The sequence below is a fragment of the Neopsephotus bourkii genome, unplaced genomic scaffold, assembly GCF_033783945.1.
Source record: "Neopsephotus bourkii isolate Nb327-2 ecotype Australia unplaced genomic scaffold, CSIRO-AGI_Nbou_v1 NB_1139, whole genome shotgun sequence".
Classification (NCBI taxonomy): Eukaryota; Metazoa; Chordata; class Aves; order Psittaciformes; family Psittacidae; genus Neopsephotus; species Neopsephotus bourkii.
The window spans coordinates 4,010,021-4,024,543 of NW_026901625.1; the positions used below are offsets into that span (position 1 = coordinate 4,010,021).

Sequence of the window (14,523 nt, forward strand, 5' to 3'; positions counted from 1 at the left end):
CTGAGGGACACACAACACCCCCTTGGTCCCACCATGTCGTGGTGACCTCCTCCATGCCACCCCCCAAAACCATCACACTGGGGAGGTCCCAGGGCACTTTGGGGGGACACAAGGTGGGGGCTGGAACCACCCAAACACCCTCCTCAGAATATGTAGATGGATGTAGAGCATCCATCATCCATCCATCATCCATCCATCCATCCATCCATCACCCATCCATCATCCATCCATCCATCCATCCACCCATCCATCCATCCATCCATCCATCCATCCATCCATCATCCATCCATCCATCCATCCATCATCCATCCATCCATCATCCATCCATCATCCATCCATCCTCCATCCATCCATCCATCCATCATCCATCCATCCATCATCCATCCATCCTCCATCCATCCATCCATCATCCATCCATCCATCCATCATCCGTCTATGCATCATCCATCCATCCATCCTTCCATCATCCGTCCATCCATCATCCATCCATCCATCCTTCCATCCATCAGTCCATCCTTCCATCCATCCATCCATCATCCATCCATCCATCATCGATCCATCATCCATCCATCCATCATCGATCCATCATCCATCCATCCATCATCGATCCATCATCCATCCATCCATCATCCATCCATCATCCATTTTTGCATCCATCCACCCATCCATCCATCATCCATCCTGAATCCCTGCCAACCAACCCTCCATTCATCATCCATCCATTCATCCGTCATCCCTCTCTCCCTCCCTCCATCCATCCTTCCATCCTGAATCCCTGCCATCCATCCATCCCTCCATCCATCATGCATCCATCGTGCATGTACGCATGTATGGCATCCATGCATCATCCATCCATCCATCCATCCATTCATCCATCATCCATCCCTTCATCCATCCCTCCCTCCGTCCATCCATCATGCATGCATCCATCCATCCCTCCCTCCATCCAGGGACACTGGGGTCCCCATGTCCCCCTTTGCTGCTCCATATCCCAGCCCCAGTGGACAACCCCCCTGTTACACGTCACCCAACCACGGCGCAGACACCACCCCCAAAACCCATCACACTGCCCATGGGGGATCACCTCCGCTTCCCACCTCCTTTATTCCACAGGGGGGGACCCAGAGCCCCCCATTATCCCGATGGAAAGGCCTTGATGACCTTGACGTCGTCGAGGGGCCGGTCCTGCGCGTTGGTGTCCACCATGGCGAGGCGCGCCAGCACCGCCATGCCCTGGCTCACCCGGCCGAAGATGCTGTGCTTCCCGTCCAGCCACTGCGCCGGGGCCAGCGTCAGGAAGAACTGGCTCCCGTTGGTGTCCGGTCCTGCGTTGGCCATCGCCAGGATCCCTGCACCTGGGGGGAGGATGGATGGATGGAGGGAGGGAGGGATGGATGGATGATGGGTGGATGATGTATGGAGGGATGGATGGATGATGGATGGATGGATGGATGATGGGTGGATGGATGAATGATGGGTGGATGATGGATGGAGGGATGGATGGATGATGGATGGATGGATGGATGATGGGTGGATGATGGATGGAGGGATGGATGGATGATGGATGGATGGATGGATGATGGGTGGATGGATGAATGATGGGTGGATGGATGAATGATGGTGGATGATGATGGAGGGATGGATGGATGATGGATGGATGGATGAATGATGGGTGGATGATGGATGGAGGGATGGATGGATGATGGATGGATGGATGGATGATGGGTGGATGGATGAATGATGGGTGGATGATGGATGGAGGGATGGATGGATGATGGATGGATGGATGGATGATGGGTGGATGATGGATGGAGGGATGGATGGATGATGGATGGATGGATGGATGATGGGTGGATGATGGATGGAGGGATGGATGGATGATGGATGGATGGATGGATGATGGGTGGATGGATGAATGATGGGTGGATGGATGAATGATGGGTGGATGATGTATGGAGGGATGGATGGATGATGGATGGATGGATGAATGATGGGTGGATGATGGATGGAGGGATGGATGGATGATGGATGGATGGATGGATGATGGGTGGATGGATGAATGATGGGTGGATGATGGATGGAGGGATGGATGGATGATGGATGGATGGATGGATGATGGATGGATGGATGAATGATGGGTGGATGATGGATGGAGGGATGGATGATGGATGATGGATGGATGGATGAATGATGGGTGGATGATGGATGGAGGGATGGATGGATGATGGACGGATGGATGGACGGATGGATGGATGATGGGTGGATGGATGATGGATGGATGCATGATGGATGGACGATGGATAGATGGACGAATGATGGATGGATGGATGATGGATGGATGGATGGATGGATGGATGGATGGATGATGGATGGATGGATGATGGATGGATGATGGATGGACAACAGCATTAATGGTTTGGGGGGCTTGGGGATGGGTTGACCTGGTTTCATGGCAGACAGAGCACTCCATGCATGGGGTTTTGACGCACACAGGGGACATGCTTCCCCATGGCCAAGGTTCTGACATGCTATGGGGGGACATGCTATGGATGGGGGCACATGCTATGGATGTGACATTGTGGGGGACATGCTATGGATGAGGTCTGGGTGTCACATCACCCTACGGACAGGTCTGGGTGGACACAAGGGTCATGTCACCCTATGGACTGGGTCCTGCTGGACATGGGGGTCATGTTACCCTATGGACAGGTCCTGGTGGACACAAGGGTCACATCACCCTATGGACATGTCCTGGTGGACACGGGGGTCACATCTCCCTATGGACAGGTCCTGGTGGACACAAGGGTCAGATCACCCTATGGACAGGTCCTGGTGGACACAGGGGTCACATCAAACCTATGGACAGGTCCTGGTGGACACAAGGGTCAGATCACCCTATCAACATGTCCTGGTGGACACGGGGGTCACGTCACCCTATGGACATGTCCTGGTGGACACGGGGGTCATGTTACCCTATGGACAGGTCCTGGTGGACACGGGGGTCATGTTACCCTATGGACATGTCCTGGTGAACACAGGGGTCACATCTCCCTATGGACAGGTCCTGGTGGACACAGGGGTCACATCACCCTATGGACAGGTCCTGGTGGACACAGGGGTCCCATCACCCTATGGACAGTTCCCACTGTGCCCCCCTCACTCACCAGTGAACTTGAGCTCCGGGTGCAGCTCATCCTCAAAGTGTTTCCCATAGATGGAGGCACCACCACGGCCTGGGAATGATGGAAACAGGGGGTCAGCAGCATCCAGGAGAGGGGGGGACCCGGAATGGGGTGACCGGAGTGGGGGGGTGATGCTCACCGGTGCCGGTGGGGTCCCCCCCCTGCACCATGAAGTCCTTGATGACGCGGTGGAACTTGGTGCCGTTGTAGTAACCGCGGCGGCAGAGCTCAGCGAAGTTCCTGCACGTGCGGGGAGCGTGCTTCCAGTAGAGCTCCAGCACCAATGGGCCCATGCTGTGGGAATGGGGTCAGCCCATAGGGACACACAGCAGGGAACGGGAATGGGATGGGACTGGCTGGTAATGGGGAAAGGGACTGGGGGCTGTCCGGTACAAGGTGAGGGGGGGCAATGGGATGGGGGATAATGGGGTATCTGGTACCCAGGAGGGATGAACCGGTATCAGGGTGTAACAGGGTGAGCTGGAACGGGGTATGACCGGTACCGGGGTGAATGGGAACCGGGGTATAACAGGGTATAACCAGTACCAGGATGAACCGGAACCGGGGTGTAAGGGGGTATAAACGGTACCGGGGTGAACCGGAACCGGGGTGTAACGGGGTATAAATGGTACCGGGGTGAACCGGAACCGGGGTGTAACGGGGTATAAATGGTACCGGGGTGAACCGGAACCGGGGTGTAACGGGGTATAAACGGTACCGGGGTGAACTGGAACCGGGGTGTAACGGGGTATAATCGGTACCGGGGTGAGCCGGAACCGGGGTGTAACGGGGTATAAACGGTACCGACGTGAACCGGAACCAGGGTGTAACGGGGTATAACCGGTACCGGGATGAACCGGAACCGGGGTGTAACAGGGTATAAACGGTACCGACGTGAACCGGAACCGGGGTGTAACGGGGTATAAACTGTACCGGGGTGAACCGGAACCGGGGTGTAACAGGGTATAACCGGTACCGGGGTGAGCCGGAACCGGGGTGTAACCGGTACCGGGGTGAGCCGGAACCGGGTATAAAGGGGTGAACCGGAACGGGGTGAACCGGAACCGGGGCATAACGGGGTATAACCGGTACCAGGGTGAACCGGAGCCGGGTGTACCGGGGTATAACCGGTACCGGTACCGGTAGGGGATGTCCTTACGTGGTCTCCATGGAGACGGTGGGCGGTTGCCAGGAGTCAGGCGGGACGGCGGCCATGCCGCCGCTAGCGCGCTCTTCCGGGGGACACGCCCCCTTCCCCGGCCACAGCCAATGGGAGAGCGCGTTTGGAAAGGGGCGTGTCCTCAGGGAGCAGAGCCAATCGACGCAGCGGGCTCTGGTGACGCAAAGGAGGGGGAATTCAAACGGGGCCACGCCCCCTCCTCCCGCCGCATGGCCACGCCCCCTCCCCTTTGGCCACGCCCTCTCCTCCCACCGGGCCACGCCCCCTCCCCGCCTCGGTGCGCGCGCGGGGAGAGCGGGAACCGGGGGCGGTGAGCGGGGAACGGGGGGGGGGAGGGGGGAACGGGGAGGGGGGGAGGGGGAGCGGGAGGGGGGGGGCGGGGATGGGGCCCACGGATATGGGGCAGGGGAGGGGCCGCGATGGGACCCATGGATGTGGGGGTGGGAACCCCCCCGGTGGGGGATGGGATGCTCTGGAATGGGGGATGCGGAGCTCGGACCCCTCGGTGTGGGGCTGGGACCTCCCGGGATGGGGGGTGTGGGGCCGGGAAGCACTGGGATCAGGGTGTGGGGCCAGGACCCACCGATGTGGGGTGGGGATGCTCTGGAATGGGGGCGTGTGGGGCTGGGACATCCCCGTTTGCGGACTGGGGACCCTCCGGGATCGGAGCGTGGGGCTGGGACCCCCCGATGTGGGACTGGACTCCCCGGGATGCGGCTGTGGGCCTGGGACCCCCGGGGATGCGGTTGTGGGGCTGGGACCCCCCGATGTGGGGCTGGGACTCCCGCGATGCGATTGTGGTGCTGGGACCCCCTGATATGGGCCTGGGACCCACTGGGATGGGGCTGGGACCTCCCGATGTGGGGCTGGGACCCCCCGGGAATGCGGTTGTGGGGGTGGGACCCCCCGATGTGGGGCTGGGACTCCCGCGATGCGACTGTGGGGCTGGGACCCCCTGATACGGGGCTGGGACCGCCGGGGATGGGGCTGGGATCCCCCGGGATGCGGCTGTGGGGCTGGGACGCCCCGATGTGGTGCTGGGACCCCCGGGGATGGGGCTGTGATGCTGGGACCCTCTGATATGGGGCTGGGACCCCCGGGGATGCGGTTGTGGGGCTGGGACCCCTGGGGATGCGGTTATGGGGCTGGGATCCCCCCGATGTGGGGCTGGGACCCCTGAGGATGCGGTTATGGGGCTGGGACCCCCCCGATGTGGGGCAGGGCCCCCCCCGCTCCGTTTCCGCTCCGCCGGAGCCATCCGCGCCTGGCACCGTCGGGTCCCGGCCCCCCCCCCCCCCCGGCCCTGGTGTCACCGCTCCCCCCCCCCCCCCAGGCAGCCCCGGCCATGGAGCAGCCGCGACCCCCCCGTGCCCCCCCCGGTGGCGGCGAAGCGGGGCTGCCCCCCCCCCCCGGGCCCCCCGACGTCCGGTTCGTCACCGAGGAGAGCTTCGACTTCGGGCTCCTGTCCCCGTCCGACAGGTGGGGGGGGGGGGGGCTGAATGGGGAACATGGGGGGTGTGGAGCCCCATAGATGAGGGATATGGAGCCCCATAGATGGGAGATGTGGTACCCTGTAGATGGGGTACCCCATAGATGAGGGATGTGGAGCCCCATAGATGGGAAATGTGGTACCCCATAGATGGAAGATGTCATACCCCATAGATGGGAGATGTGGAGCCCCATAGATGGGAGATGTGGAGCCCCATAGATGGGTGATGTGGAGCTCCATATGTGGGGGGATGTGGAGCCCCATAGATGGGAAATGTGGTACCCCATAGATGGGGGTCAGCCCCATAGATGGGGGGCAGCCCCATAGATGGGGGGCAGCCCCATAGATGGGGGGCAGCCCCATAGATGGGGGGCAGCCCCATAGATGTGGGGCAGCCCCATAGATGGGGGGCAGCCCCATAGATGGGGGTCAGCCCCATAGATGGGAGATGTGGAGCCCCATAGATGGGAGATGGGGAGCCCCATAGATGGGTGATGTGGAGCTCCATATGTGGGGGGATGTGGAGCCCCATAGATGGGAAATGTGGTACCCTGTAGATGGGAGATGTGGTACCCTGTAGATGAGGGATGTGGAGCCCCGTAGATGGGAGATATGGTACCCTGTAGATGAGGGATGTAGAGCCCCATAAATGGGGGGTGTTGAGCCCCATAGGTGGGGGGATGTGGGGCCCCATAGGTGAGTGATGTGGTACCCCATAGATGGGAGATGTGGTACCCTGTAGATGAGGGATGTAGAGCCCCGTAGATGGGAGATGTGGAGCCCCATAGATGGGTGATGTGGTACCCTGTAGATAAGGGATATGGAGTCCCATATATGGGAGATGTGGTACCTTGTAGATGAGGGATGTAGAGCCCCGTAGATGGGAGATATGGAGCCCCATAGATGGGTGTAGTGGTACCCCATAGATGGGTGATGTGGTACCCCATAGTAGAGGGATGCGGAGCCCCATAGATGGGTGATGTGGTACCCCATAGTAGGGGGATGTGGAGCCCCATAGACGGGGGATACAAACCCCATAGCTGGGGCCCTTTCCCCCCTGTGGCCAAGGCTTTGGCTTCCCTGCGGGACCTGGCGCCCATCAGTGGGGTCTTGAAGCCCATGGGGACCGCAGCGCCCCATGGCCAAGCCCCCCCCTTCCCCTTTCCCCCCCCCCCCGCAGCCAGGACGAGGAGGAGGAGGAGGCCGATGGCGAGGGGGGCTCGGGGGGGGGCTGGAGCCCGCTGCGGGGCGCGCGCCTGGAGGAGCTGGTGCGGGAGGCGTCGCGCGTGGCCGCGGAGCTGCAGCGCTGCCGCCTGCCCCCCCCCGAGCCCCTCCCCCTCCCGGCCCCCCCCCGCCCCCCCCGCAGCCCCCGCCGGGAAACGTTCGTGGTGCGGGACAGCCCCGTGCGCGCGCTCCTGCCCACCGTGAGCGCGCGCGGCGGCCCCGCCCCCCCCCGCGCACCCCAACCCCCACCCAAGGTAGGTCCCAAACCTATTGGGGGGGGGGAGGGGGGGTAAGGGCAACCCCTGGTGCCCTCCCCCCACCCCGGGGGAGGGGGGGGCTGGGCTGAGCTGTGCCCCCCCCCCCCCCCCAATCTCTGCTGCAGGCGGCCCCCAAGGGACCCCCCGGCACCAGGGTGCCCCCCCCGAGCAGGGTGGGGGGAGCCCCCCCCCGGCTTTGCCCTCCCCAAGGGAGGGGGGCTGGGGTGCGGGGCAAGGAAGGAGCGCGGGGGGGGGCAGCAGGTACCGGATCTGTGGGGGATGGGAATGGGAATGAATGGGGATGGGATGGGGATGGATGGGAATGGGAATGGATGGAGATGGGATACGGATGGGGATCGGAATGGATGGGGATGGGGATGGGGATGGGGATGGGGATGGGGATGGGGATGGGGATGGGGATGGGGATGGGGATGGGGATGGGGATGGATGGGGATTGGAATGGATGGAGATGGGGATGGAAACGGATGGGGATGGGAATGGATGGGGGTGGGATGGGGATGGGGATGGGAATGGATGGGAATGGGGATGGGGATGGATGGGGATGGGATGGGGATGGGGATGGAAATGGATGGGGATGGGAATGAATTGGAAAGGGGATCGATTGGAGATGGGGATGGGAATGGGGTTGGGATGGGAATGGATGGGGATGGGACAGGGATGGATGGGGATGCTGACAACGTGGGTACAGGGCAGGGACACCCACCCCATTGAGGGCACCCATTGCAGGGTGCACCCATACCATGGGCCCCCTATTGCATGGGGCACCCACTGCATGGGGCAGTTGGTCCACGGAGCACCTTCACCATGGGGCACCCACACCATGGCTCAGGGTGGGGGTCAGGATGGGTCAATGGGGGTCAGTGGGGTCAATGGGGGTCAGGATGGGTCAGTGTGGGTCAATGGGGGTCAGGGTGCCCCCCATCACCCCACACCCCCCTCTCTCTCCCCAGCCCAGCCGAAGGCGAGGGGAGTCCCCCCCCCAACCCGCCAGCCCCACAGCAGGACCCCGGCCCCCCCCAGCCCCTCAGCCCGTGGCCCCCCCTCCACCACCCTGCCCCGGGCGCGGGGGGGCCCGGCACCCCGAGGTGAGGATGGTGCTGCTTGGGGAGGGGGGGGCAACGGGGTCCCTGTGTGTCCCCCCCCCTTCTTTGTCTCAGTTTCCCCTTTGTGTCTCTCCCCATTGCAGGAGCATCACGGGGGCCCCCCCCAGCGCCCAGCACCGGGTGCAAACCGGGGCCCCCCCCAGGCCGTCTGCGGGGTCCCCGGAAGCCGGTGGCGAGCAGCACCCCAAGGTGACCCCCCCCCCCCCCCCAGGGATGAAGCCAAGGCTCAGGTTGGATTCTGCTTTAATACAAAAGGAAACCATCATCAAGAGGACTCCCCCCCCCCCCCAGCACCCAAGGGTCCCCCAGCACCCTCCCCACTGTGCCCCCCCCCCCATGGGTGCCACCACCTGAGCCCCACCCCTGGGGGAGGGGGTTGTGTAATATTGGCTCCCCCCATTCATGGTGCCACCCCTCCCCCCCCCCAGTGTCACCATGGTGGGGGAGGGGGGGGTGTCCCTAAATACCCCTTTTTTTTTGTATTTTCCATGTATTTTTTAAATAAAACCCTCCACCGGGCCCTGGGGGTTGTGGGTGATGGGGGGTGGGGGGAGGGGGGGTCAGGGTGGGGGGCACCCAATACCAACCCCCTCCCCCACCCCAACCCAAGAAGGTGCCAAAGGGTGGGGGGGGTAAATCCCTGCCAGCATCCATAGTGCAATGGGGGGGGTGTCCCCATGTTATGCCCCCCATCCCCATGACACCCCCTCCAGCAGTGTCCCCATGGCGCTGGCACTGGGGGTGCCGTGGGTCCCCGTTAGATGGAGGTCTCGTCGCTCCTGGGGGGGTGATGGACGGACGGACACATGGGCATGGAGGGGGGGGAAAAAGACAGACGGATGTGTGATGGGGGGGCGAGGGGTGCAGGGTGCCCTCAGCACCCACAGCACCCAATGGGGGGGATGGAGGTGGGGGGGGGGAGCAGGAGCCCCCCCCTTGGGTTAATGGAGGAAATTAAAGAACAGAAATCTGGGGGGGGAGGGGAGAGAAGAGGAGGGTTAGTGAGGGACCCCCCCCATGGCACCCAATGGGTGCTGGATGGGTGCCCAGTGGGCACTGCTAGACTTGATGGGCACCCAACAGCCAATGGGTGGTCAATGGGCACCCAAGAGTCAATGGGTGGTCAATGGGCACCCTAGAGCCAATGGGTGGTCAATGGGCACCCAAGAGTCAATGGGTGGTCAATGGGCACCCAAGAGTCAATGGGTGGTCAATGGGCACCCTAGAGCCAATGGGTGGTCAATGGGCACCCAAGAGCCAGTGGGTGGTCAATGGGCACTCAAGAGCCAATGGGTGGTCAATGGGCATCCAAGAGTCAATGGGTGGTCAATGGGCACCCTAGAGCCAATGGGTGGTCAATGGGCATCCAAGAGCCAGTGGGTGGTCAATGGGCACTCAAGAGCCAATGGGTGGTCAGTGGGCACCCAAGAGCCAGTGGGTGGTCAATGGGCACTCAAGAGCCATTGGGTGGTCAGTGGGAACCCAAGAGCCAATGGGTGGTCAATGGGCACTCAAGAGCCAATGGGTGGTCAATGGGCACCCAGGAGCCAATGGGTGGTCAATGGGCACCCAAGAGCCATTGGGTGGTCAGTGGGAACCCAAGAGCCAATGGGTGGTCAATGGGCACTCAAGAGCCAATGGGTGGTCAATGGGCACTCAAGAGCCAATGGGTGGTCAATGGGCATCCAAGAGTCAATGGGTGGTCAATGGGCACCCTAGAGCCAATGGGTGGTCAATGGGCATCCAAGAGCCAGTGGGTGGTCAATGGGCACTCAAGAGCCAATGGGTGGTCAGTGGGCACCCAAGAGCCAGTGGGTGGTCAATGGGCACTCAAGAGCCATTGGGTGGTCAGTGGGAACCCAAGAGCCAATGGGTGGTCAATGGGCACTCAAGAGCCAATGGGTGGTCAATGGGCACCCAGGAGCCAATGGGTGGTCAATGGGCACCCAAGAGCCAATGGGTGGACAATGGGCACCCAAGAGCCAGTGGGTGGTCAGTGGGCACCCAAGAGCCAGTGGGTGGTCAATGGGCACTAAAGAGCCAATGGGTGGTCAATGGGCACCCAAGGGCCAATGGGTGGTCAGTGGGCACCCAATGGACAGGCCAGCACTCAATGGACACCCAACGGGCACACCAGTACCCAATGGACAAGCCAGCACTCAATGGGTGGTCAATGAGCACCCGTCAGGCACACTAACGTCCAATGGGTGGTTGGTGAGCACCCAATGGGCATCCAACAGTCACACCAACACCCAATGGGCAGCCAATGGGCACTCAATGGGCATCCAATGGGCACCAACACATGGATGGCCAATGGGCACCCAACAGACCCTCCAACACCCAATGAAGAGTCAATGGGCACCCAATGAGCCCACCAGCACCCAACAGTCAATGGCCATACAGTGAGCACCAAATGGGCACCCAAACACCCAATGGGTACCCAATGGGCACACTAACACCCAAGGGACAAACAATGGGTACACCAACAACCAGTGTGGAGTCAATGAGCACCCAACAGACACCCAGCAGGCACAGTAACACCCAATAGAAACCCAATGGGCACCCACTGGAAATGCAATGGGCACCCAATGAACACCCAATGGGCACCCAATGGGCACAGTAACACCCGACAGAAACCCAATGGGCACTCAATGGGCACAGTAACACCCAATAGAAACCCAATGAGCACCCCATGGGCACAGTAACACCCAATGGGCACCCCAACACCCAATGAGGAGTCGGTGGACCCCACCAGCCATAATGCACCCAATGAGCACCCCATGTGCACAGTAACACCCAATGGGCACCCCAACACCCAATGGGGAGTCAATGGACCCCACCAGCCATAATGCACCCAATGAGCACCCCATGTGCACAGTAACACCCAATGGGCACCCCAACACCCAATGGGGAGTCAGTGGACCCCACCAGCCACCCTTTCACCCAATGAGCACCCAACGGGCACCCCAACACCCAATGGGCACCCCAACACCCAATGGGGAGTTAGTGGACCCCACCAGCCACCCTTACACCCAATGAGCACCCAACGGTCACCCCAACACCCAATGGGGAGTCAATGGACCCCACCAGCCATAATGCACCCAATGAGCACCCAACGGGCACCCCAACACCCAATGGGCACCCATGGGTGCCCAGCACTCACTCGGAGCCGGATGAGTCCTCATCCACGGTCCCAGCCTTGATGCTCATGGCGATGGGGGTGACCCCACTGAGCTGCTCCTGGAGGCTCTGCCGCGGGCGGGGGGCAGCCGTGGGGCCCCCCTGCACCCCTTCACTGCCCGAGGAAGGGGGGGGCCCGGGGTGTTGGGTGCTGCCGCGCTCATTGATGGGGGCCAGGCCCTTCTTCTTCAGGATCCCTGCAATTGGGGGGGGCATCATTGGGGTGCCCCCCCTTACCCCGTAGCGCCCCATAGCGCCCTATAGCACCCCATAGAGCCCCACGTACCTTTGTGGGGGTGCGGCAGGGGCAGCAGCGGGGGATCCCTGGGGGGGGGATGTGGGGGTTCCCCCCCCCCCGGCTCCACTCGCAGGGTCCCGCTGCCCCCCCCGCCCCCCGGCCCCTCGCTCTCGCTCGCTGTGGTCATGAACTCCCCCGGCCAATACGGGGGGGGCACCCGGGCATCACCGGCGGGGGGGGGGGCGTTGGGTGAGCGGGGGGGGACACCCCCATACACACCGTGCCCCCCAATAGCGCCCAGACAGGGTGAGAGATACCCCCCCCCGCAAACACACTGGGTGGCCCCCATCAGCACAAGGGTGAATGCCCCCCCATACAAACATAAACGGGTGCCCCCCATTAGCACCCAAACAAGGCCAAGGACCCCCCCCGTACCCACTGAGTGCCCTCTTGGCCCCCTGACCCAAACCCATTGGATGTCCCCCATCAGCACCCACACCGGATGAGAACCCCCCCATTCCCAATGGGTGCCCCCATGTGCAATAAGGGCCCCCGCCATTGTGCCCCCATCAGCACCCAAACAAGGTCAAGCAGCCCCCAAGGGCAAAACACACCCCCCCCCCAAGGTGCTCCCATCAGCACCCAAACAAGGCCAAGGACCCCCCTGTACCCCCTGAGCTCCCTCTTGGCCCCATGACCCAAACCCATTGGATGTCCCCCATCAGCACCCAGACCAGGTGAGACCCCCCCCCCATTCCCAATGGGTGCACCCATGTGCAATAAGGGCCCCCTCCAGGGTGCCCCATTAGCACCCAAATAAGGCCAAGGACCCCCCCGTACCCACTGAGCTCCCTCTTGGCCCCCTGACCCAAACCCATTGGATGTCCCCCATCAGCACCCACACCGGATGAGACCCCTCCCATTCCCAATGGGTGCCCCCATGTGCAATAAGGGCTCCCCCCCATTAGCACCCAAACAAGGCCAAGGACCCCCCCATACCTACTGAGTGCCCTCTTGGTCCCCTGACCCAAACCAATTGGATGTCCCCCATCAGCACCGAGACCGGATGAGACCCCCCCCCATTCCCAATGGGTGCCCCCATGTGCAATAAGGGCCCCCCCCCATTGTATCCCCATCAGCACCCAAACAAGGTCAAGCACCCCCCCAAGGGCAAAACACACCCGCCCCCCCAAGGTGCTCCCATCAGCACCCAAACAAGGCCAAGGACCACCCCGTACCCACTGAGTTCCCTCTTGGTCCCCATGACCCAAACCCATTGGATGTCCCCCATCAGCACCCACACCGAATGAGACCCCCCCCCCTTCCCAATGGGGGCCCCCATGTGCAGCAGCCCCCCCCCCCCCCCCATTCCCAATGGGTGCCCCCATGTGCAGCAGCCCCCCCCCCCCAACGGGTGCCGTTACCGGTCGGCTCCGGTGGGGGGGCCGCACTCGGGGGGTCCCATCCGGATGGAGCCGCCTCGTCCTCGCTGTCGGAGGAGCCGGAGGAGCCGGAGGAGCCGCTGGGGTCCTCCCCCGGGGAGAGGTCGCTGTCCGAGTCCGAGTCGTGCTCTGCGGGGTGGGGGGCACCGGTGTCTGCACCCCCCCCCCCCCCCAGCACCGGGTGCGCTCAGCGCAGGGGATGGGGCCGGGGCCTTACCCTGCGGCTGGGCCGGGCCGTCCAGGAAGAGCCCCCCCGGGCTGGCCGCGAGCCCCGAGTCCTCCCTGCGCAGAGGGGATGTGAACCAGGGCACCGGTACCGGCACCGCGGCACCCAACCGGCACCCATGGCCCGGACAGGGAGCTGCTGGGCCACCACCGTGCATCGCCCCATCACCACATCACAGTGACACCCCAACACCGTGCCATTGCCACCCCATCGCAATGACACCCCAATACTGTGCCATTGCCACCCCATCTCCCCATCACAATGACACCCCAATACTGTGCCATTGCCACCCCATCACCCCAACACCATTGCCACCCCAACACTGTGCTATTGCCATCCCATCACCCCAACACCACTGCCACCCCAACACGGTGCCATTGCCATCCCACCAGAATGACACCCCAATACTGTGCCATTGCCACCTCATCACCCCAACACCACTGACACCCCAACACTGTGCCATTGCCACCCCACCACCCCAACACCATTGCCACCCCAACACCATGCCATTGCCACCCCCATCCTGTGCCATTGCCACCCCATCGCCCTGCCACCCCAACACCGTGCCATTGCCACCCCAATACTGTACCATTGCCACCCCAACACCATGCCATTGCCACCCCATCACCCTACCACCCCCAATACTGTGCCATTGCCACCCCAATACTGTACCATTGCCACCCCAACACTGTGCCATTGCCACCCCAACACTGTACCATTGCCACCCCAATACTGTACCATTGCCACCCCAATACTGTGCCATTGCCACCCCCTGTTCCATTGCCACCCCAATACTGTACCATTGCCATCCCATCACCGTGCCATTGCCACCTCAACACTGTGCCATTGCCACCCCAACACCGTGCCATTGCCACCCCAACACTGTACCATTGCCACCCCCATCCTGTGCCATTGCCACCCCAATACTGTGCCATTGCCACCCCCTGTTCCATTGCCACCCCAACACCGTGCCATTGCCAC

The 14,523-nt window shown here is 62.2% G+C and overlaps 3 protein-coding genes across 3 annotated transcripts in view; 1 reads left to right on the plus strand and 2 right to left on the minus strand.

Annotated features, from left to right (window-relative positions):
- Positions 1–1,085: 1,085 nt before the first annotated feature.
- PPIL1 (peptidylprolyl isomerase like 1) lies at positions 1,086–4,470 on the minus strand. Its single transcript, XM_061363184.1, has 4 exons — positions 4,342–4,470; positions 3,322–3,476; positions 3,165–3,233; positions 1,086–1,355 (listed from the first exon to the last, which is right to left on the minus strand). The coding sequence occupies exons 1-4, from the start codon at positions 4,395–4,397 to the stop codon at positions 1,135–1,137; spliced, it is 501 nt and encodes a 166-aa protein (XP_061219168.1). The 5' UTR covers positions 4,398–4,470; the 3' UTR covers positions 1,086–1,134.
- Positions 4,471–4,628: 158 nt separating this feature from the next.
- On the plus strand, positions 4,629–9,247 carry LOC133217353 (basic proline-rich protein-like). Its single transcript, XM_061362751.1, has 7 exons — positions 4,629–4,672; positions 5,696–5,841; positions 7,032–7,364; positions 7,458–7,593; positions 8,304–8,438; positions 8,540–8,686; positions 9,218–9,247. The coding sequence occupies exons 2-7, from the start codon at positions 5,708–5,710 to the stop codon at positions 9,245–9,247; spliced, it is 915 nt and encodes a 304-aa protein (XP_061218735.1). The 5' UTR covers positions 4,629–4,672; positions 5,696–5,707.
- Positions 9,244–14,523, minus strand: part of CELSR2 (cadherin EGF LAG seven-pass G-type receptor 2) — a 44,441-nt gene continuing 39,161 nt past the window's right edge. Inside the window, exons 31-35 of the mRNA XM_061363093.1 lie at positions 13,534–13,598; positions 13,313–13,445; positions 11,923–12,119; positions 11,620–11,833; positions 9,244–9,425 (exon numbers count right to left, since the gene is read on the minus strand). Of these exons, the coding sequence (XP_061219077.1) occupies positions 9,398–9,425; positions 11,620–11,833; positions 11,923–12,119; positions 13,313–13,445; positions 13,534–13,598 (637 nt within the window). The 3' untranslated portion in view covers positions 9,244–9,397. The remainder of the gene's footprint in view (positions 9,426–11,619; positions 11,834–11,922; positions 12,120–13,312; positions 13,446–13,533; positions 13,599–14,523) is intronic.

Excerpts from the sequence above, each read along its gene's own strand:
- PPIL1 (XM_061363184.1), bottom strand. The coding sequence starts at position 4,397 with ATGGCCGCCGTCCCGCCTGACTCCTGGCAACCGCCCACCGTCTCCATG. Across the intron at positions 3,477-4,341 it reads ACCGTCTCCATGGAGACCAC|CATGGGCCCATTGGTGCTGG; the intron begins GTAAGGACATCC and ends CCATTCCCACAG. Across the intron at positions 3,234-3,321 it reads GGGGGACCCCACCGGCACCG|GCCGTGGTGGTGCCTCCATC; the intron begins GTGAGCATCACC and ends CATCATTCCCAG.
- LOC133217353 (XM_061362751.1), top strand. The coding sequence starts at position 5,708 with ATGGAGCAGCCGCGACCCCCCCGTGCCCCCCCCGGTGGCGGCGAAGCG. Across the intron at positions 7,365-7,457 it reads ATTGGGGGGGGGGAGGGGGG|GCGGCCCCCAAGGGACCCCC; the intron begins GTAAGGGCAACC and ends TCTCTGCTGCAG. Across the intron at positions 8,687-9,217 it reads GGGATGAAGCCAAGGCTCAG|ATGGAGGTCTCGTCGCTCCT; the intron begins GTTGGATTCTGC and ends GGTCCCCGTTAG.